The 21957-nt window shown below is 50.9% G+C and overlaps 1 protein-coding gene across 3 annotated transcripts in view; it reads right to left on the bottom strand.

Annotated features, from left to right (window-relative positions):
• The window catches only part of KY (kyphoscoliosis peptidase), a 47952-nt gene extending 29860 nt beyond the window's left edge, over nt 1–18092 (bottom strand). The window contains exons 1-5 of one of the 3 annotated variants that reach the window (XM_059920280.1): nt 17914–18092; nt 14576–14638; nt 10735–10797; nt 6113–6202; nt 63–137 (exon numbers count right to left, since the gene is read on the bottom strand). In XM_059920280.1, the coding sequence (XP_059776263.1) occupies nt 63–137; nt 6113–6202; nt 10735–10797; nt 14576–14638; nt 17914–18049 (427 nt within the window). In that variant the 5' untranslated portion in view covers nt 18050–18092. The remainder of the gene's footprint in view (nt 1–62; nt 138–6112; nt 6203–10734; nt 10798–14575; nt 14639–17913) is intronic. The other 2 variants (XM_059920282.1, XM_059920281.1) reach the window with 2 other exon arrangements.
• Nucleotides 18093–21957: the final 3865 nt, after the last annotated feature.

Here is a 21957-nt window from a genome sequence, read left to right as displayed (position 1 = left end):
TCCAGCTACCCTCAATCCTCCCTGCCAGCCCTCCACACATGAGTAGCCCTGTACGTACGTACGTTTAGCCAAGGAGAACTTCTTGAGCAGTTGGGGCATGGCATCCTGAGGGTGGACCTCCACAGTCAGCTGTGTCCCTGCAAAGGAATAGGAGGTGATATTCTCAGCCAGACGCTGCCAGGAAAGGGTGCAATGTCTCATGACAGATGTTTGATCAATAAAACACAATTGGTTTTAGAGCTTTCTTTTGAATATGCAAATAATTTTTGTTTACAAAACCAAAAACCAAGAAATAAGCAGACAGTTTCCAGATATGGGCGAGATGGAGTAAACAAATTCTACCCTGTCTCTCCCACTGAGTGCAACTGTAGGCATTGGAAAGAATGCATGGGCTAACTATTTGAGGACTCCGCAAAGTAAATGATAGGCAAATTGGGAAAGAAGATTAGAATTTAAAGCATCATCAAATTGGCAGAGTTGACCATTCCCCACCCCCAATGGTATTACCTAGACTGGACTCAAAGGCAGCCCCAAATCCAGCAGTGCACAACGGATGCAGAGAAAAAGTGCTCTAAGAGAAGCCCTTTCTTTTGGTCTGTGGAGTGAGAAAGGGAAACTCTAAGAGTCAGAGTGGGGGAAATCCCCTGTTGTTTTTTACCCCTTTTTTCCATTATCTCCTGACTCAGCCCCCAGAGAAATTCTGCTGGTATCAGTGCAGCAGTGAGTTTGGTGGCCCGGCAGGCACCTAAGTCTTTGAGGGGAGGTACCAGTGAAGCTATGATTCCCAAGAGTGTGGGGGAAAATACTCATTGATTTTTTTCTCTCTTTGTTCTCTGCTGATTGGTTCCAGATGCAGGCAGAATTGTGAGAACTACCCAGAAGAGTGGGGAAACTAAAACCCCAGTTTTTGGGCCAGAGGACTGGGAAGTGGGTCATAAAGAGGAGGGAGCTCAAGAAAGCAATTCCATAAAGCTATGGATGAGCTCCTGTGGTCACTTCTGCATGGACGGACCTCATTCATGTTGTGCATGCTTTGCTCTCATCCTAAGCATCATATCACAGTCTTTGAGAACTAAACTAGGGGGTAGACCAATGCCCGGACTGGCAGCTGGGTGGTGCATGTGCGGGGCAGATCTGCATAGCATTGCAAAGGCTACAATCCCAAATTACTCAGTATAGAGAAACCCTAGAAAATATCAACTTAAAAAGGAAAAGAAAATCAACAGATGCTAACCCCATGATGACACAGATTTTGGAATTATCAGACAAAGACTTTGAAAGAGCCATGATAACCATGCTCTAAAAAGTGAGGGCAAATAGTTTAAAATAAATGGAAAGATACAAAGTATCAGCAAAATGTAGAAGACATAAAGAAGAAAGAAATAAAAATTTTAGAACTGAAAAATATAGTCGTTTAAAAAATTATCTGGATATGCTCAATAGCAAAATAGAGATGACAAAGCAAAGAGTCAGTGAACTTGAACATAGATCAATAGGAATTATTGAAGAAAAACAGAGAGAAACAGTGAACAGAGCCTCAGGAACTTGTGTGACAATGCCTGAAGATCTAACATTCATGTCACCGAGATCCCACAAAGAGAGGAGAAATAGTGTGGTGCAGAAAAAAATATTTGAAGAAATAATGATAGAATAATCCACAAAACCAAGAGCTGGTTCTTTGAAAAGATCAGTAAAGTAGATAAAACTCTAACCAGAGTGACCAAATAGAAAAGAGGTAAGACACAAATCAGGAATCAAGACACCAATATCAGGAATGAAATGAGTGATATCACTACAGACCCCATATATATTAAAATAATAATAAGGGAATAGTACAAATAAGTCTATGAAGAGAAATTCTGCAACTAAAATGAAGTGAACCAATTCCTTGAAAGTTACAAACTACCAAAACTCACCCAATGAGTAGATAACCTGAATTTTCCTATATGTATTTTTAAAACTAAACTTGTAGTTCAAAATTTTCCAAAAACAAACAAGCAAACAAAAACCAGGCCCAGATGGTTTCACTGGCAAGTTCTAACAAAATTTAAAAAGAAATAACGCCAATGACAATTTTTCACAAGATCCTTCAGAAAACAGAAGAGTATTGAATAATTTATATCCATTTTATGATACCAAAACCAGACAAAGACAGTATAAGAAAAGAATATTACAGACCAATATCCCTTATGGACATAAACATAAAAATCCTCAACAAAATATTAGAAAAATAAAATCCAGCAATATAGTAAAAGAATAACATACCACAACCAACTGTGGTTTACTTTGGGAATGCAAGGCTAATTCAATATTTGAAAATCAATGAATGTAATTCACCATATTAGCAGGCTAAAGAAGAAAACCCACATGATCATATCAACTGATGCAGAAAAATCATTTGACAAAATTTAGCATCCATTCAACAGAACCTCCCAAGAAGCTAGGAATAGAAGGGAACTTCTTAATCTGAAAAAGGGCATCTACCAAAAACTCAGAGCTAAGAGCGTATTTAATAGTGAAAACTGGAATGCTCTCCCCCTAGGATTGGGAATAAGGCAAGGATGGCCACTCTCACTGTTCCTAATAAACATTGTACTGAAAGTCCTACTCAGTGAAATAGGACAAGAGAAAGAAAGAAAAGTCATATAGATCAGAATGGAAGAAATAAAACTCTTCTATTCACAGATGACATGTCTGTCTACAAAGAAAAATCCCAAATAATCTACAAAAGAATTTCCTAGAACTAAAAAGTAAGTTTAGCATGGTCACAGGATACAAGGTCAGCACCCTAAAATCAATTATATTTGTATTGGAAATAAATTATTAGAAATTGAATTTAAAATTACTATTTCTCATATCTCTGAAAATGAAATACTTAAGTATAAATCTAAAAAAAAGTGCAGGAACTCTAGGCTGAAAACTAAAGAATATGATCACACGAATTAAAGAGGACTAAAATAAGTGGGGAAGCATATCATGTTCTGAACTGGAAGTCTCGATATTGTCAAGTTGGCAATTCTCCCTAAATTCATCTATAGATTTAATGCAATTTCAATCAGACTCCTTGGAGGAATTTTATAGATGGTAGATATAGGCAAGATGATTCTAAAATTTTGATAGAAAGGTACAGCAACTAGAATAACCAAACTAATTTTGAAAAAAAAATTAAGAGGACTCCAACTGATTTTAAGATGTACTATAGGACTTCCCTGGTGGCACAGTGGATGAGAATCCGCCTGCCGATGCAGGGGACACAGGTTCGATCCCTGGTCCGGGAAGATCCCACATGCCACGGAGAAACTAAGCCCGTGCGCCACAACTGCTGAGCCTGTGCTCTGGAGCCCGCGAGTCACAACTACTGAGCCCACGTGCCACAGCTACTGAAGCCCGCACGCCTACAGCCCGTGCTCTGCAACAAGAGAAGCCAATGCAATGAGAAACTTGCACGCCGCAACGAAGAGTAGCCCCCACTCGCCGCAACTAGCAAAAGCCGGTGCGCAGCAATGAAGATCCAATGCAGCCAAAAATAAATAAATTAATTAAAATCACTTAAAAGGAAAAAAAGATGTACTATAAAGCTAGAGTAATCACAACAGTGTGATATTGGCAAAGGGATAGAAATATAGCTCAATGGAACATAACAGCGTTAAGAAATAGACCCACGCAAATATGGCAAATTGATTTTTTACAAAAGTGCAAGGACAATCCGATTAGAAAATGGGTAAAAGAATAGATATATCACCAAATAAGATGTTCAACATCTTGCTGTTGTTCAACATGATTAGCCATTAGGAAAATTCAGATTGAAAGCAGAATGAGATATCACACCTATTAGAAGACCAATAATAAAAAAAATAGTGGCAATACTATATGCTGACAAGGTCATATATGCAGGTGGGACTGTAAAATGATACCGCAGTTTGGCAATTTCTTATAAAACAAAACATGTACTTAACATATGACTCAACAATTACACTTTTGGGCTTTTATCCCAGAGAAATGAAAACTCATGTTCACACAAAGACTTATACACAAATGTTTATAGAAGTTCTATTCATAATCACCCCAAACTGGAAATAACCTAAATGTCCTTTGATGGGTGAATGGATAAACACCTTGTGGTACATCCGTATCAAGCTGTACTTCTCAACAATTCTCTTAGGAATGATGGGAGGATGTGACTACAAAGAGTCTGCACAAGAGACTTTTTGGGGTGACAGAACTTCCCTGTATTCTGATTGTGGTGTTGGTGACGTGAATCTGTGCATGTGTTAAAACTCATAGAACTCCACACCAGAAAATCCAATTTTACTGTACGTTAATTTAAATTAAAATAAAAATTTTAAAATACCAACCAAACACCAAAGTCAAAGCAGAATTAAAACAAAACAAAAACTTGTATGATACAGAAAGATGTAAAATAGAAGGTGACACTGAAAAGCAGGATTATAATAAACATGCTTTTTGTATCCTGCTTTCTTCACTTAAGTCTTTACATGTCTGTGAATATAAAGTTATCTTCACAAGTCATCATTTTAAATGGCTGCATAATACTCTATTCTATAAATGGTTTATAATCATTATAAGCAATCCCTTTTTGTTGGATAGTTAACATTTCCCGAATGTTTTGCTATTTAAACAATGATGTGATGAACATTCTGATACACACTGCTTTGCACACTCTTCAAGTCAATTCCTTCAAATACATTCTTAAACATGGAACAAAAGGTATGGAGATTTTTAAGGCTTTTGTTAGATATTGGCAAACTTTTCTCATGAATGATTTTAAGTTTACGATCCTCTCAACAGTGCAAGGGAATGCCTATTTTGCTCATCCTTGCTGTGTTTGATGGCAAGATTGGCCACAATACTTTGTACTTCTTCCTAAGAAGAGGTCTTTCATTCCTTCCCTCACATTTGGCCCAGCCTGATGATGTGATCTGGCCAGTTAGCATGTGGTAGAAGTGATTCTGTGCATGCTCGGAGCCTAGGCCTAGAGACTTTGCAGCTGCCACTTCCATTCTTGGGATTCCAGCCACAACTGCCGTGTGACTGCACCCAGGCTAGCCTCCTGGAGGATGACAGACCACATGGAGCAGAGCAGAGCCATCTCAGGTGAGGCCACCCTAGACCAGCTGCTCTCCTGCCAACCCTCCCACTGACCACACACATGAACGAGCCCAGCCAAGACCTGCGATCAGCCAGGTGTGGCTCAGACGAGAATATCCAGCCAACCTGTAGACTTGTAAGCTGGTAATTGTTTTAAGCCACTGAGCTTTGGGGTGGTTTGTAATGTAAAACTAGATTACCAATACACTCACTGACATTTGATTGTTATTAATCCTTTACATTTTTTTCAATGAACAATGACATCTCATTGTTTTTGTGTATTTCTTTAATTTTCAGTGTAGTATTTTTCATATACTTATTTGCCATTTTAAATCTTATTTAGTGAATCACCTATTTTCCTACTGATGCGTTATTTTTTCCCCGTTGATTTTGTAAGAGCTCTTTTAACCCTTTGCCTGTTAAATGTATTTTCACAGAATAACAATACTGACTTTCTTGTGTAGCTCATGAACTTGTTCTGCATGCCAAAGAGGGTAATTCTCAAACAATTTTAAAAGATACAATGTGGCCTCCCGAGGGATTACTTTAAAGGGGTTAATATTCATTTTGAGTTTCTAGTTTCTAGCACATTCACTGTCAAAGAAAATCAGCCTGCGACTTGATAAGACATTAAGCATTTCAGAGTTCAAAGCATCATTCAGCTCTGGTCCCAGGATCGGGTACCATCGCCATGGGCAGCAAACTCTGCCTGTGTGTCTTCCCAAGACGCATAAGGCACAGCCGGCTCACCTCTGCCTTTGTGCTTTCTCCCCCAGAGACACTCGGAGTCAGTTTTCAAAGTGGATGCCAAGCTGTACTTGGCTGCCAGATTCCTTGTGAGAAAAATGCCCACTTTCTCCCCTTTTGTAGTTCGCAACACACAATGCTCTGAGAAGTCCTGCAGAAGTCTACTTGACCCAGTACTATTTTATCAAACAAAATCTGGAAAATGCTGAGCTGCAACAATCTCCAGAAGTGCAGGGAAGCTGCAAAACTGACCCACCTGTTGGTTTAGGGCTCAACAACAAACCTCTTCCCTGAACTTCTCCTAACGTCCGGGTACTTCCAACCACTCCAATCCAGCCACGTCGCTCTGTCAGAGAATGAGCAAGCCGAAAAATAAAATACTCTTTAAGCCCTTCCGAGGTGGGTGCTGACGTGGTCTCCCACTGGGAACTCGCCCTGGCCGGAAGCTCCACCCATCACCGTTTCTCATCCCCTCCTCCTCCCTGCACTGCCTCTTCTCTCTCCCCTCTTGGACAGGGGCTGACGTCCAGCATCCTCCTGAGGCCCACTCCTGGCTCTGCCCCAAAGTGGTGCTGGTGATCATCACTCCCCTCCCTGCCTCCCTGATGGGTGTAGGAGTGTGATTCCCGCTCCCATTCACAGGTGTGTGAGAGCACTTCCGGGAGGCTTCTCTGCTCCACACGGGCCTGGGTCTGGGCACGCTGTCCCCAGGTGAGCAGGGTCACAGTACCCATGCTTCCTAAAGGTGTGAAGTGCTAAGAGTTTGTTGACTACAACATTCCTGTATCAAATAAAACTCTTAATTTATGGAAAAAATTAATTTGGCCAATCTCCAATGATAAAGAGTGGAGCATTACTTGGAGCATAATTTAAAGTGAGATCTAAACCCTAAGTACAGTCAGATACCATGGCATTAATCTTAGTCACATCTAAACCCAAAGTAGTCCCTTCCTGGGATTTCGGGTCACCTGGCTGGCTCTCTCATGGCACCCCTCCCCATTTCTACCAGTTGTCACCCAGACAGCATTTTCTGAAGCTGAAACTCTGGCTGTCTTAGTAAAAGTGTATTAGCGATTATTTTCTGCTGCATCTGAGAAGTGGTTCCCAGGCCCTTTTCCCAGATGCTATGGGCTCTGCTTCCGTCTCCCCACCCTCGCAGACGTGGAGATGCAGCAGGCAAGCCCAAGCCCATCCCCTGGCCTGCTGCCCTGGGCCTGCCTTCTACCCCGTCAGGAGAGTCCTCCCACTCGAGAGCTTATCTCCAGGTCTCTGCGGGTTTGAATCAGGCTTTGTCTAAAGGCCTAATTTGCTCAGAATTCCTAATGCAGAGATGGCAAACAGATTTCGTGTTGTTCATTAGCTCTGACTGATTGGAAGTGGCTGCCTGGAGCGCTTATCAATTAGCAAAGATTGTCAGGTATGTGCGTGTGTACGTGAATGTGTGTGTGTGAGTGTGCACACACACACGTGGGTGTATATCAGTGTGTGGCGGCTGCAGGATTCACGTCAGATGTCTGCCGTCATTGACTTAAGGCGGTCCTTAATGCTCTCTGTAACTGGCTGCTGCCTTTACAGCCTGGATCCTCTGCCTTGGAATTTTTTCCTGCCAAGAAAACCTCAGCTAAATCATTTGTAATTATTAAAAAAACGACCCTTAAACAGCCCCTGGCTGGGTGTTCAACAGAGGTGTCTACCCAGAGTATGGCAGTCAGCTTTAGTGCAGGAAGCGTAAGCTCTGACATCCCAGGAACAGCGAGCTGAATGATGACCCGGGACAGTCCAGCTCTGTAGATCCCGCACCGGGTACTGCAGTGGCTCTAGTCGTGGGATGACAGAGAGTGTGCAGAGCTCAGGGCCAAGACCTCAGGGGCACCCGTCAGGGGGTGATGAAGGGCATCTCCTGCAGCCCTGACTGACCCTGGCTTCCACTGGGCTCTTGAAAACCCAGGGCCATTCATGATTCTTTCTGCAGAATGGAGCTCGACAGGGATGTCACAAGTCTGGAAACACAGCAGTTGGAGCCTAGTGCATGCATGATCCAAGAAGGCACTGAGGGTCTGCGTGGGGAGGAGGGTGGGTGACCTGGAAGGATGAGACCTCAACCCAAATCTGATTCGTCACGAATAACTTTCGGGGCCTGAGGTCACTGGGGCTCCTGTGATCGTTCCCCTCTCATTCAACGCACACACCCATTGCAGATGAATCCTCCGAAGCCCTTTTCTGCATGAAGATCCAAGATTCCAGTGATCTTTCCGTCACCTGTTGCATGAAGTTACCACACCCGGTGTCCCTCTGCGGGGAGCTCTTCCCCGGAGGCCGCATGACCCGCTGCTCTACCGCCTCCCTTACTCAGATGTCACCTTCCCAGGGAGGCCTTTCTCAATCACTCTATTTTAAATCATTCCCTGTGGTAGCTGCATGATGGCCCTTAAAGCTATCCATGTCCTAATTCTGGGAACCTGTGAAAGTTACCTTATATGGCAAAGGGGACTCTGCAGATGTGATTTGCTTAAGGATCTCGTGATAGGAAGGCAATCCTGGATTATCCGGGTGGGCCCGATGTCATCACCAGGATTCTTATAAAATAGAGGGGAATGTATCTACTTTACGGAGAGAAGGCAATGTCATACTGGAAGTGGAGATTGGAGTGACGCAGCTACAAGTTGGCAAGTGCCAGCAGCCTCTAGAAGCTGGCAGAGTCAAGGAAAAGGTTCTTACCCAGAGCCTCCAAAAGGAACCTGCCTGCCAACCGAGAGACTGATTAGCCCAGCGAGGCTGGCTTGGGACTTGTAGTCTCAGAACAGTTAAAGAGAATACATTTGTGTCAAGTTACCAAGTTTGTGATAATGTGTTACAGCAGCCATAGGAAACTAATACACACCCATGTGCACCACCCCCCCATCCCCCTTCCTGCTTTATTTTCTCCCCTAGCCTTATCTGACACCTTGCATTTTTCTTGTTAGGGTCATCTGTCTCCCTCGCTAGGTGTCAGCTCCACGGGGACAGGAGCCTTTGTCTGTTCTCTGATGGATCCCCAGTGGCGGCATCCAGAGCTGCTTTTTGTGGAATGGACGGGTCACCGTCAGTGTGGACTCTGGCTCAGCCCCAGAGCAGGGCAGCCTCTCCCTCGCTGTGGTCCAGGCTCCCTTAAGACCCGGGGGTCCCATCCTATCCCAACCTACAGTGGACCCTGTCCTGTTTGTCGGATGCCAAGGCCACCCTCCTTCCTGCCCTCTGGAAGCCTCAGATGCTGGGAGGTGGCATGTGAGTGGCCCATGAGAGCCGGGGTATGGTGTGCCAGGTGAGGCTCTGGAGAGCGGCAGGCCCCATCCCCCTGGTCCCGCCGCACAGGTCTGACAGGAGCACCCCACTCGGGGACTGCAGCAACCCCGGTCCCAGACTCCTCCTCTGTAAGCAGGGATAACACCATGACCCCACCGGGGATGTGGCCAGAGCCAAGCGAGAGAAGTGGCTGCTAATCCACTCTCACTTTAGTGAGGTGTCACTTACTCTTGTTTGGGGTGAGCTGCGCTGCTAGTCATTCCAGAGAAGCAGGGGGCCTGGGTTTGTCCTCGCGGTGCTCAGGGGGGTAGCAGGTCGTCGTGGGCCCACGGAGTGCCCTGGGGTTTGTCCTGGAGCCATAGTCCCAGGAATTCTGCCCTAAATGGATACTGACCTAGATTGCAAGGACAGCTGGCCACCTCCTGCTGGGAACTTGAGCTGACAGGCCCTTCCTCACTACCTGCCAGTGCCTTTCCCTGGGGATGGTGGGTTAGCCGGTGTCTCAGAGAGCAATTCCCCGAGGACCTCCGAATCCTGCAGGGCCTCCTCCTTCCGCACTGCACCCTGGACGTAACCCTTATAGATTAGGACATCAGTGCTGAGAGCACCAGTGGTGACATCTTAGGGCTGAGTCTATGAGAGCTCTCAGGCACCAGGCCCTGAGCAGAAAAACCGAGCTGGCAGGAGGGGAGGTTAGTGAGGGGGGGGGCAGTGGAGGTCTGTAACCTGGCCTCTCCTCCAGCTGTAGCTACGGAGCCAACCCGTCTCTACCCCGTCGTGCTCTCAGATCCAGTCAACTGCAGAGTCCGCACGGGGGTGCCCTTGCCTGCCCTCCCTGACCCCCCAGGACCCGTCCTGGCAAAGTGAGGATTCTTGAGGAAGGGCCCTCTCACTCCCCATTGCTGAGTTAAACTTGTCCCTGGGTGGAAGGCCCTGGAAGGCTCAGCCTCAGGAGGAGAGGCCAGGGAACCGCTGTGACTCAGTGGGAGGGAAGGCTTGCACGCGGCGAGCCAGTAGGGGGGAGGCTGGTTTCTAGGGTGGCTGCGAGAAGCAGAGCTGTGAGAAGTGTAACAGCTGAGGCCCTGGTGGTGGTTGGGGGGGCGCAGGGGGTGGGCAGGGAGGGGGTTGGGCCGCTTCTGCTCTGACTCTTGCTGGCCATGTGATCTTGGACGAAAGAAAACCTTTCTAAGCCTCAGCTCACTCATCTGCGAAATGAAGATAGTAAGAGTACCCATCAAATATGACTGTTGTGAGGCATAATTCACATGAGAATGATCATGTACGTGGTCTGGCAGGGCAGCTGACATGAAGTTAGCACTCAGCAAATGTCAGGTACAGTGATGACAACCAGGGTGACGCTGATGACAGCCGTGGACGCTGGAGCCCGAGGACTTTACTCCCCTGTTCCATGACACATGCAGCCTCTCACTGTTCTCCATGGGATGTGGGAGAGGGGAAGCGTGCTCCAGCATCCCCAGGACAGAGAGGCCCCCGCTCCCCACAGTCTGGGCTCTGCACCTGCTGTCTCTGGCCAGGACAGTGGATCCGGGCACACAGGAGCTGGAGGAGAGGTCACAGGTAGTGGCGGAACCTTACCTTGGTTGTCGTAGGAGGTGATGACCTGGGTCTGCTGGGGGTGCTGCTTCTCCACCAGGTTTCCTATTTGAGGAAGACAGAGGGACCTGCAGTGACCACTGGGCCCACGGTGGGGTGGATTTTTCCCTGGGCGGAGGAGAGAGCTGCCAGGCTCGGCCTAAACACGTGTGAATCGGCAGAGTCGCACACCTGAACGCAGAGGCAAGTGACCGGGAGCCCACGTACGCACAGCCTCACACTCTCGGCAGGTGCCGGCAGAGGCTGGGTTTTTCTAGAGAAGCTGGGGACACCTCCCATGGGCTAAGTGACCACAGCTCCTGACTTTGCTGCAGCCGGGCCCAGTTCCCAAAGTGCAGAGGGATGCTCCGCTGAGCTCCACACCTTTCTTTGGAACAGCCAGGGAGGCTCCTATCCTGATTACGGGCCTGCAGCTTCGACTGGTTAACTTTGCCAAAGACCCCACAGCCAGGTGAGACCCCGGACTTGAACCCAAGTCTCCAGCCTCCTGCCTCCCTCTGAGAGAAATGGGGGAGTACCCTGCCGCCTACTCTAGCCTAGGAGCTGGGCTGCTTGCAGTTTGGTTCAGTTTCACAGACACTTGCAGGGCACCCATTCTGCAGGGTGAATGCTCTCCATGCACTGGCGATATTCATGTCCTGGGACACAGAGCTGTCCTCAGAGCCTAGTGGAGCCACGCTGCTGTGGAGAGATGCCCAGCTGCTGCCATAGGCCATGGAGGGGGAACCCACAGGCTTATCTGCCCCTCCTACAGGAAGCACCGCCTTCCCTCCATCTCTCCCTTTACAGCTGCTGTGGTGGCCTGGTCTTGCCCTTGAACCTCTGCTTCAGAGGGGTGGGGGAAGGGCCACTACCACCCTGGACTGCCATATTCTCCCCTGGCCTCCCACTGGGCTGCAGAAAGGCTGTTGGGCCTGTCACTGGAAGTGACCACTGGCACATGTGCCTGGACCTGGTGCAAGCACTCAGGGGCACTGGCCTGACCTGGTTCCATTCATATGACATCCCTTGTGTACCCAACCAGATCTGCCACTCAGCGTTTCCCATGCCTGGGCTCAGGCAGAAGCCAGTCAAGGCGGGTGAGTGGGTGGGTCACTGAGCTGGGCTGGACTTGCGATCCTCCTGGTGGGGTCTTGCCCTGGGAAGCCCATCCTCTCCAGCCTCTTCTATAAGCAGGCCCAGCCAGGACCCTTAGCCCCACCCCGGGCTGAGGTCGGTTGGTTGGCCAAGGGCCAGGACCGCTGTGTGTGCCAACCGAGGGTGATGCAGTATGCTGGGCTGTAGCTCCAGGCCAGACCCAGGCGAGGACAGGGCAGCTGCCTCCTGTGGGCACAGCTGGCCGCATCTCTGCTCGGCTGGCTGATGGAAGAAATAGGATCTGGGAAGGGAATCCTCAAGGAAGATGATTGGCTGGCATAGCTGCAGTGGGCTATTTATAGTCAGGGTTGCACAGTTGGTTTCCCTGTAGCTGTGGGGCATTAGTCCCTGTGCTGCTAGGCAGACTTCGGCCAGGACCAAGGAAAGCAGCCAATCACAGCAGGGGAAGCCCGTTGCCGGGCAAGCTGGTGGCTCAGCCCAAACACCTGCTGCTTGGAAAAGTTTGGAGCACACGGGCTCCCCCCACCCTGTCAACGCCCCAGCCCAAGGAGTGCACAGCGCAGAAAGAGGGGGGACATGTGCCCTTTTGGACCAACCCCACGTTCAGCCCCATTTGTGCACACTCCACCAAGCACAAGCCATCAGCTGCTTCCTTCTCAGATGAAAGCCATCCAGTTTCCAGGGCTGGACAGCCTGCTGGTTACCAGGGCTGGGTGCCTTGGGCACCAGCAAGGCAAGTATGTACCCAGGACCTCACCATCAGAAAACACAGAAAGAAGCTGGAATTTTAACTTCTTCACGGATGCAAGCATGCCACTCAAAAAAATAAATAAATTTTGACTTAAATTTTAAATTGCGTATGTTGGTGGAGTGGAGGAACTTTCCCAGGCTCAAGGCCTTTCCATCCTTCCCAGGCTCAAGGCCTCTGTGCGGCCTCTCTCCAGCCCTGCACTTACCTGAAACTCTCAGTTCTTGGGTGGTTTTGCAAGAACTATAATCATTCTCTTTATTGGCTGGTACATCATACTAAGACCCACTTCATGTCTTAAGGAAGAGTCTTGTAAGAGTTATCGTGTCTCTTTGTGTTTTGTTATATTTTTTCACTAAACTTTCCCCAAACCAGGAACCCCGAAGATGGTAAAAAGAGGATGAATTCAGTATATTTCAGTCCTCTCCTGAGGACTGATAACATTAATAACATGCCCGAGAAGCCATAAGATGAATTTCCAACAACTCAGGCAAAGTAAGAGCTGCAACAAACACAGACGCAGTGTCTCTTTCCTCCCACGTGGCCCGTCTGCCCTCCACCCACCCGCACACTGGCCGAGCATGCCTCCCTGCATGGGCTGCTATGTGCTTCTGTGGCTGTCAGGTCTCTGGAGGTCTGATTCTTACTGTTATTCTCAAGAGCCCACAGCACAGTTTCGCTAACCTTGGCGTCTGCTTAGGTAGAGCTGGAACTGGTGCGTCTACCATCTGATGACCCCGTATCAAGGTTTAGGAAGCCATCCCACTTATGCATGCCCATCAGCCAGGACTCAGAGGGTGGTCCCTGGTGGGGGGGTTGTCTTGAGGATGACTTATCTCCATGCACAGTGCAGTGGACACAGGCAAGCTCTTCACCTCCAGAGTGCTGAGACTCGGCTGTGGTGAATGGCATTATGATGCAATCATTCTAACATGGCCCCAGGAGGGCAGGCGCTCCTGACTGTCCCGTTCACTGTTCCCTCTCCAACAATTAGAACCCTTCCCGGCACAAAGTAATCACTGTCGACCTTTACTGAGGGAATGAATGAATGAATTTACTTTTAGAAGTTCATCCTCCCCTTTTGTTACTGTCAGAAGGATGGCAGAGCATAGGTGCTCTGTTTTGTTCACTTGGGGTCCTGTTTCCCCATTTGTGGAGGGTCATGGGGGGGTGGGTCCCCTCCTACTGGCATTTGATGAGTCAGTCATCCGATCCTGGGGCTCACACAGTTGGAATCTGACTGAATCCCCTACTGGGGCTCTGGGAATGGAGGTCTGATTCTTACTGGAATTCTCACATGCCCACAGTGCAGTTCCACAGTGTTTGTTCCTGGAGGCCGGGCTTATGAATCTCACAATAAGGGCACAGAATAAGGCCCAGTATAACGGTTCATGCATGGCACGGCCAGAGAAATCCTGGGCCTGCAGGGGGAGACACCTGGCACCATAAAGAGTCTTTGGAAGCTGATTTCTTCAGATCTTATTGTATTCTGGATCCCAGGCCAGGAGCCACAGAACCCTTGAGTGGCATCTCCCGAGGCCTTGAGTAACACCACCCAAGGCAGGCCGCTGTCTTCTCTGTTCAGAAATATTTTCAAAAGATGGGTGCCCCAAGATGCATGGGACGCATGACCTGGGAAGCCCCACCTCCCATGGGAACACACCCAAACCCACCATCCCAAATGATGCCAAGTTCTTTATAGCTCAGCCAGCGAACAAGTGGGTTCTCAGGGTTATAGCACTGCTCCGCCCGCCTCCCCGCACATCCTCCAGGAAATTGGTGGACCTGTTGCCAAGGAAAATGTTCCAGGGTCACAGTGGCCCCAGAGGCCTGGCTGCGTCACAAGCAGCCACTGTCTGAGTGGTTAGATGTCTAGACTAGTCCTCAAACAAGTGAAACCCAATGCTTCCAGGCATTTTTCCATGTGTTGAATTCCAGAGATTGGAAAGAAAACAAAATGAAAATGAGAGAATTTACCATGTAGTTCATTTCTTTCTAATTTCTGCCATCTCCGGATTCCGTTTCCAACACCTTGAAGCCCTGTGAAGTAACAAGGACCGGCATGAGGCTCTCTGCAGTGGGAAGACTCAGGTCAAGTGTGTGATGCACCAGTTGCAGACTGATCTGGGCTAAAGCGGGGCTGGTGGAACTTGGCTCTCCCGGGCTCCGAGGGAGGCTGCCCACGAATGAAGTGCACTTGGAGGCATGAATGCAACCCTCCACATTCAAAACATTAAAAAAATATTACCACGGTAGTTTCCAAGGGTGGCGGGTTGGTTATCAGGATCATCCAGGGAGAATTTTCACAATAGAGATGCCCCTTTGTCACTCCCACATTTCCACTGCATAAATATGGAAGCATTATTGTGAAGACGTTTGCCATTCATTTTTCCTGCCTACTTCTGTATGTGGTGAATCTCCCACTTTTAGAGTCTTGATGTGGGGTGGGGGGTGGGCAAAGATGGAAACTGATGGATCCCTATGGGAACTGAAAGTGATGGTTGCCTGCCCTCCCAGCCTCCCTTGCAGCTAGAGCATGGACCTGTGTGGCCGAGGCATCCACTGAAATGAACCTGTGTCCCATTCTCTCTTGGGACCTAGTGAGGCAACAGGGAAGCGAATGGAACCGCGCTCTCTCTCTCTCTCTCTCTCTCTCTCTGGTGGCGGCTGGAAGTGATGGCTGCAAGGTCGAGTTCCTGGCACAGAACTGGCAAACGTTCTGGCAGCGCAAGCAGCTGCAATAATTTCAAGTTCCTGGCGCAGAAGGAGCGTCTAGGGCTCCTTGGTGGCAGCGGAGGCTTCCTCACCAAACCAGCCATTCTGCACAGCTTATGGTCGCGTTCCTGGAAGCTCAGCCTCCAGTCTGGGTCTCCAACCCTTTCCACCACTCTGAGCGCCCCCAGTCCTTTCCTGACACCCTTCTTTTCTGCAGAGCCCTCCATAGTCAGTGTCTGGGCCTTACCACTCGGAACCTTCACCGACACCCGGGGAGTGGAATGCACACATCCCATCCACTTTGGGGATAAAACCTAAGGCGTTGAAGCTTTTTCAGACCTGGTGCGGCAGCTTTAGGCTACCTCCTCCATGGCCAGGGGAATATACAGTAGGAGCTGAGGGCTTCTAGGCATGTTTTGGAGAAGTGCGGCTCTAAGGAAACTGCTGAGGGAATGCTAGGGCCCTGCAAGAAAGGGGAGGGGGTATTTGTTGCCTTGCAGCCCAAATTCCCAGTGCACACGCTCTCTGCCCCCTTGTCCCTCTGACTCTTTTCTGCCACAAGGACACAACAGAAAGCCACCGGGTCACACCCTTACTCAGTCCTCTGCATGTGAGAGTAACCGAGCTTTGCTCTTTTCTCAAAGCAGAGCTCAGGCCCTCCTTTGCAGAGCCGGGGAACATTCCCTGTACAGCCGGGGGCCTGGAGCGGGGAGGAGACTGGAGGAGACGCCTGGAAGTGGGGGAGGGGTGGGTTTTGGATGTCTGTGCACCAACAGGAGGCCTTGGAACAAGCTAGTCTTGTTCAGCATTTCCCCTCCTTAGCTTGTCCCAAGGAGTGGGCCCGCAGGCTGGCTTAGCCAGGGGTCTCCTGGACGTCACTGCTGCCCAGCGGGCCTTGGAGGTCACACACTCTCCCTCTTCTCTGCTCTGGTGCAGAACTGTCTGATCGTCAACAAGTGACACGGGTCTCTCCGCTGCCATAGCGCCTGGGAGAAATGTCTGTCAGGAAAATATTTGGAGAAAAATATCAGCAGAGAGGGCTCAGCAAACAGGGGTCTTCTTTCCCCGAGTCACGGTCATGAGTGTGAAGTGCATCGGTCTGGCCTCATGTAGGCTTTATGCCGGGTGCTGGACACTTCTCTGAGCAGCCCCGATGTTCTCTGTGGGGCTCTGTGTTCTCTGCCCTCTCTTTCTAGTGTCAGAGCCTTTCGGAGAGATGTGATCAGAGGGGGAGAGGGAGGAGGGGACTCATGCGCTCACCTGGAGCTGCGCTTCGTGGGGGGCCTCTGGCCTTCCGGACCGCAGTCCGTGCAGTAGGGGCAGCCGCATTTCTATCAAGGAAGGCCAATGGCCTCTGCCAATTTCCTCATTACAAATACCCCTGCGCGGGCCATCTCCCCTTCTCCCAGGGGCAGCTCTGAGAACTAAAGGACCAACTAACCCAAACAACTCCTGGGCCCCAAATCCCTCAGGAGACTGGGGCACCTGTCAACATTCTCAGCTCTCCAGAATCTCTTTTCTTTCTCCTGCTTGCCTCCCCAGGAGGTCACCAGGAGCTGCGGGGCAGCTGCAGGTTGTGGGGCTGGCGGGGGGCAAAGCCACCCATGGCACCGTTGCTTCAGCAGGGTAGGTGGAAGGTGCATGTTCAATGTGCGTAGGGGCTGTGGGGACAGAAGAACTGGGGACGGACTTCAAGGAGCTCTGGAGCTGGAAGGGAGACAGGAGGCAGGTCATTTTATCTTGAGGGCTGTGAAGCTTCGCTCGCAAAGAACCAGGACACAGTGCGTCTAGTGCGCCCTCACACCAGCCTCCTCAAGGGCTCCTGAGGGCTTCCTCAGAGACTCAGGACCAGGGGGTTCCCAGATGTATGAGGGGCTGATTTAACCGCCATTGTTATCCATCTCTACTCTCTTCACGTTGTGTCCTGTTCTCTGGAGAGTACAGAGGCTTTCCACAATCACTCTATGAAAAGTCGCTTTATTTTACCAGTCTACCCTTCCCCAGAAAGTCTGTAGGACAAGTAGAATCAATAGATAAGCCAAAGTGGGGAGAGCAGATTTCAAGTCTAACCCTACCCAAGCTTGTGTGCCTTTTTACACCTGGCATGCCTTCTACTGTAGGAGGCTGGGAGAGGGCTCAAGAAAGGGGACAGTGAGGCCATGAATTGTGCAAGGACACCAAAGGAGGGTCCCACCTCAAAGTCTGACTCAGCACACGAATCCCCCTGCGTCCCCTGTGCCCTGCAATGTGGCCTGTGGGGAGCAGGCCTCGGGCACGCAGGAGTCAGGCCCGAGGTCCTTTTCTTCCAGGGCATCTTCCAACCTGATCTGCACCCTTCAAAGAGTGACCAGGAGGAGACCTACTGCCGGGGGTGACGGAAGCACGGCAGGCCTGCACGGGGTGTCAACCGGGGCAATCGCGGGGCTGCGCGTTGCCACGGGATGCCAGAGGCGCAGCGCGGAGGCGCAGCCAGCCTTGGGGAGCGGGTCGGCCTCGGGGACCTCATTCGGGGGCGCGTAGCGCGCCCCCCCGACAGGCGGGCCCTGGGGCGAGGAGGTCGAGGGGCCGGGGGTGCGGGGCCCGGGCTGGGGGCGCATTACCTCCTCTGCGCTGCGGAGGCGCGCCCGGGTCCGCCTGCCGGTCCGAGTGCGCGCCCTGTGCGGCGCGCCGCTTCTCCGAGTGCACGATCAGCAGCATGTCTATGGATACGGCGTTGCTGTCCTTCTTCAGCTCCATGGTGCCGCCCGCTCCGGCCGGTGCGCGGCGGCCGCTCGCCAGGCTGCCTGCGCTGCAAATGGCTCGTGCGCGCCGCTGCCCGGCGCGGGAGACGGCGAGGGCGCGGGAGAGGGCGCTGCTCGCCGCCCGGCCGCCGCGCCGGGTTTCGCTGACTCTGCCAAACTCGCCATTAGGGCCCGCCCGGGAGGGCGCTACCCTAATGAAGAGGCTCTATGTCACCTTTGAAAGGAAATTCCCGTCCGGCCGCTCTCCGGAGCCTCCCTCCCCGCGCCCCCTGTCTCCCGCCCCGGCCGGCCGGGCGCTGCCCCATCCCGCGCTCCCCGGGGCCTTCCTGAGAGGGCCAGCAGCAAATCTCCGAAAGCCGCGGCAAATACAGAAATTGTACAGTGCTGTCAACAGGGAGAATCAGTGCAGGAAAAGAGAAACTGCAAGGGGGCTCCAGATTCAACTGCAAAATGTGGAGAAATTGGCCAAGTTTTGGCCTTGGCTCCACTGCCTCCCCGGGTGGGCTTGGAGGTTGACAGCTCCCTTCGTTAGAGGGAGGTGTGTGGGGCGTTGGGGTCAGGACTCCCTCCCCCGTTATGGCCCCACCAGAACTTGGAACTTGCCCACTGGGCGTCAGCCTAACAGCCCTGTCTGGTCTGAAGTGAAAGTCTTAACATCTCTGTACCTTCTAGAAGCCTGGCTCTAGCCCGCTGGGGAAGGGGGAGGGGGAGAGGAGGAGGCTGGGTGTAGGGAGCGGCCTGCCTCAGTTGGCAGTCAGGGAGCTGGACCTGAGGGCCCGTCTATTTTTAGCGAGGCCTGGCCTGCCCAGCCAGCGGCAGCACGGCCTTTGGCTCTGGGACTCAGGAGTGTTTACAGCGCATCTGCTTGGCAGCCCTTGGCACCGTGGGCCTACCGGGCTGGGGTCAGTCCCCTAAGTTGAGTTTCCACCGTTAAGAAATACCGTGGATGTGGAGACCTTCGCTCTGGGACCCTCCTTGCTGTGGAGTTAAGTGACCCTACCTTGCAACGTGGCCGCTGAGACCTCCCGCTACCTCTTGGAGGCAGACCGTATGGCACAGGCCTGGGTTCCACACTTGCTGCCCCTGTGACCTTGGACAAGCCACTTCCCCTCATTTTGTCACTCGTATCATGGGCATAATGCAGATCCTCACCAGGCTGCTGTAACAGTGACATGCATGTGAGGTGCCTGGTGCATTGTAAGTGGTCTTCAAGAGGTAGCTGTCATTCTTACCTGATTCTAAGGGCGAGGAAAGGGACAGGTGAAGTGACAAGTCAGTGATGGAGCTGGGGGTCACAAAGCTGAACTCTCAGATTCTGAAGATCTTTCCTCGCTGACTGTGGCTCACAGTTTAGTCACATGTAAAGACCACCACCCCATTGTATCACCGCCGCCCCATTGCCCACCGGGCATCCGATGAAAGGAGCAGTCACTGGCTTCCGGCAGTGTTGACTGGAGTCCTGAGAGAGCTGAGCGCAGGACCAGTAAAAGTGATGACTCGCAAGGCAGTTTCTTCATGCAGCAAGCCCTGTCCTTCTCTGTCCTGTCTGCATGTGGGCATGTACACACACACACACACACACACACACACACACACACAGGGCTGGGAGGCTGGCTAAGCCTTGCTCTCTAGATGACTAGGGAAGTAAGAACTATGGATTATTCATTATCTGAAGCTGCTGGGGTCTTGGAGATTGCCTAGGCAGCTCTCTGGTCCCAGCATCACCTCACCACTGGGGCTAAGTCCTTTGAGGGTGTGGATCACAACAGAAGCTCCTGTGCAGCACCTGAATGGGGCTGCGTGGGGAGGGCAGGGAACTGAAGCCCCCTCAGCAGACATTTGCGTTCCATCCCCCATGCTTACTCCCCTGCTGGGAGTGTCATTTTAGGAACTCGCTCACCATGCCATACCTTCCGTAGCTGCCTTTGGAGGAGGGGGTGATGACCTGGGGCAGGGGGGAGGGTGGTGGTGCTAGCCTGAGCTCCAGGAAGATGGTCTGGGACACCCTGCCTTTCCGGAATACTTGAAAACAGATCTTTTGGGGCAGGGCTTCTCCCCATGGCACTATGGACGTTCGCGGCCAGAGAACTCTTTGCTGCAGGGGGATGTCCTGTGCACTGTAGGATATTCAGCAGCACCCCTGGCATCTACCTACTAGATGCCAGGAGCACCCACTTCCCAGCTGTGACAACCCAGAACAACTCCAGTTGTTGACGTATGTTTCTTGGGGGACAAAAATGCAGTGAGAACACCGCTTTGGAAAAACCCCATGAATATAGGGGCCGTGTTGCCTTGACTGCTTTGGGAGGTGCTGCCGCTCCTGGACCCTGAGGCTGCCCAGAATTTGGACCCACTCTGCAGAGGCTCCCGCCCACAGCCCTCAGTCTTTGGGCCTGCCAGGAGCACGAGCAGAAAGAAGGGGTGCCTTCCTCACCCCCAGCCTCCCCCATGCCCGGCCCCAGGTGACCCATACCCTCATCCAGAGCCTCAGCAGTTTTGGGCTGAGAGGGAGACACCACAGGGAAGGTGATGTGGATGAGGGCATTTGGATGCATCTGGAAAGGGGAGGGGGAGCAGGAGTGAAGACTGAGGCTATGAGTTATCCGTCAGAGGGCCTATCCCTCTGCTTAAAATCCCTCTCCAGTTGTTCCTACAACCAGTGGGACAGAGAACAGACACTCAGCCTATGATTCACACCCCAGTCCAGCCTCCTTCTACAGACCCATGCCTTCCTCTTTCGCTGCCAACTCACACACGCTGCAGCCACGGCCATGTCCACTGTTCCCCGAGCGCATCTGGCCTTTCTGCTTTCAGGCTTTGCTCTGCACCCCCTGGCCCCTCCATCCTGCCACCATCTTGAACAACACGGGATTCAAGGACCTCAGTATTCTGACCCAACTAATTAATCTACACCTTCGTCTTAGGATCTGACAAGCCAGGGGATATCTCCATTTTAGGGCAGAACTTTAATTATTTTAATCACAATGAGTTGGAAATTCCAGGACACTGATAGACAAAGAGCAGTCAAATGGCTGTATTGTCTCCTTTATCCTCTGTCACATTTAATACCCAGACACGTCCAGCTGTCACCGGCATCGCTTTCACGCCTTTGCTTGAAGGGGGGATCTGTCCATTGAGTGGTTCTGAGCTCCAAGCCCACTTTGCTGTTTTGGCGGTGGGGGGTGGTTGATGGGAGGAGGCTTGCCCTTGCCAGAAGGGGTTGTGTTCTGACTCACATTATTGTTTTTCCTCAGAAATAGTAGTTCCTCAGGGACCACCAGTCCTAACTCTAACTTCTCTAGAGATTCCAAGAGGCAAGTTTTTCCCTTTTCTATAGATACCTAATAGGTAAGCCAACCCATGGAAGGCTCTTAGCCGGCAATCTGTAGACACAACATGCTTTTCTCCATTGGTGCAGTGGGGAAGGGGTGCACAGAGAGTGGGGCGACTCGGGGAAGGGCAGCCGACCAAGTCCCCGCCTCTTAACACTCTCGCTTCCCCTGAGATGGGCAAACAGTTACACGGGGGACCACACATCTTTCCCAGAAACCTTTTTGACAGCTCTTGTGGGTTTCTCCTGGAGTCATGACCAGCCTGGCTTGGCTAGCTTCTACTTCTGAGTCTTTGTTATTGCTTTCACTTCTTCCTGGAAGACTTTTTAGACCTCCCTGGCAAGCACGGTCTAGCCATCCTTCAAGGCCTGACATGAGACCTCACCACCACCCTGAAGTCTTCCTGGGTACCCTAGTTCCTGGAAATCCTAGAGAATGCCAGCTCTCTGTGGTGCCTCTCTTTGTATCCATCCCGATAGTTAACAGGACTTGGAAGATTATCCCAGCTCTGGTCCCACACTCATCAAATTTAGAAAACCTGTCAATTCCCACTGGAGCAGTTATGCCAGGA

The sequence above is a fragment of the Balaenoptera ricei genome, chromosome 4, assembly GCF_028023285.1.
Source record: "Balaenoptera ricei isolate mBalRic1 chromosome 4, mBalRic1.hap2, whole genome shotgun sequence".
NCBI classification, from domain to species: Eukaryota; Metazoa; Chordata; class Mammalia; order Artiodactyla; family Balaenopteridae; genus Balaenoptera; species Balaenoptera ricei.
Note: the sequence above shows the minus strand (reverse complement) of the source record. Positions and strands in the feature narration are given on the sequence as shown.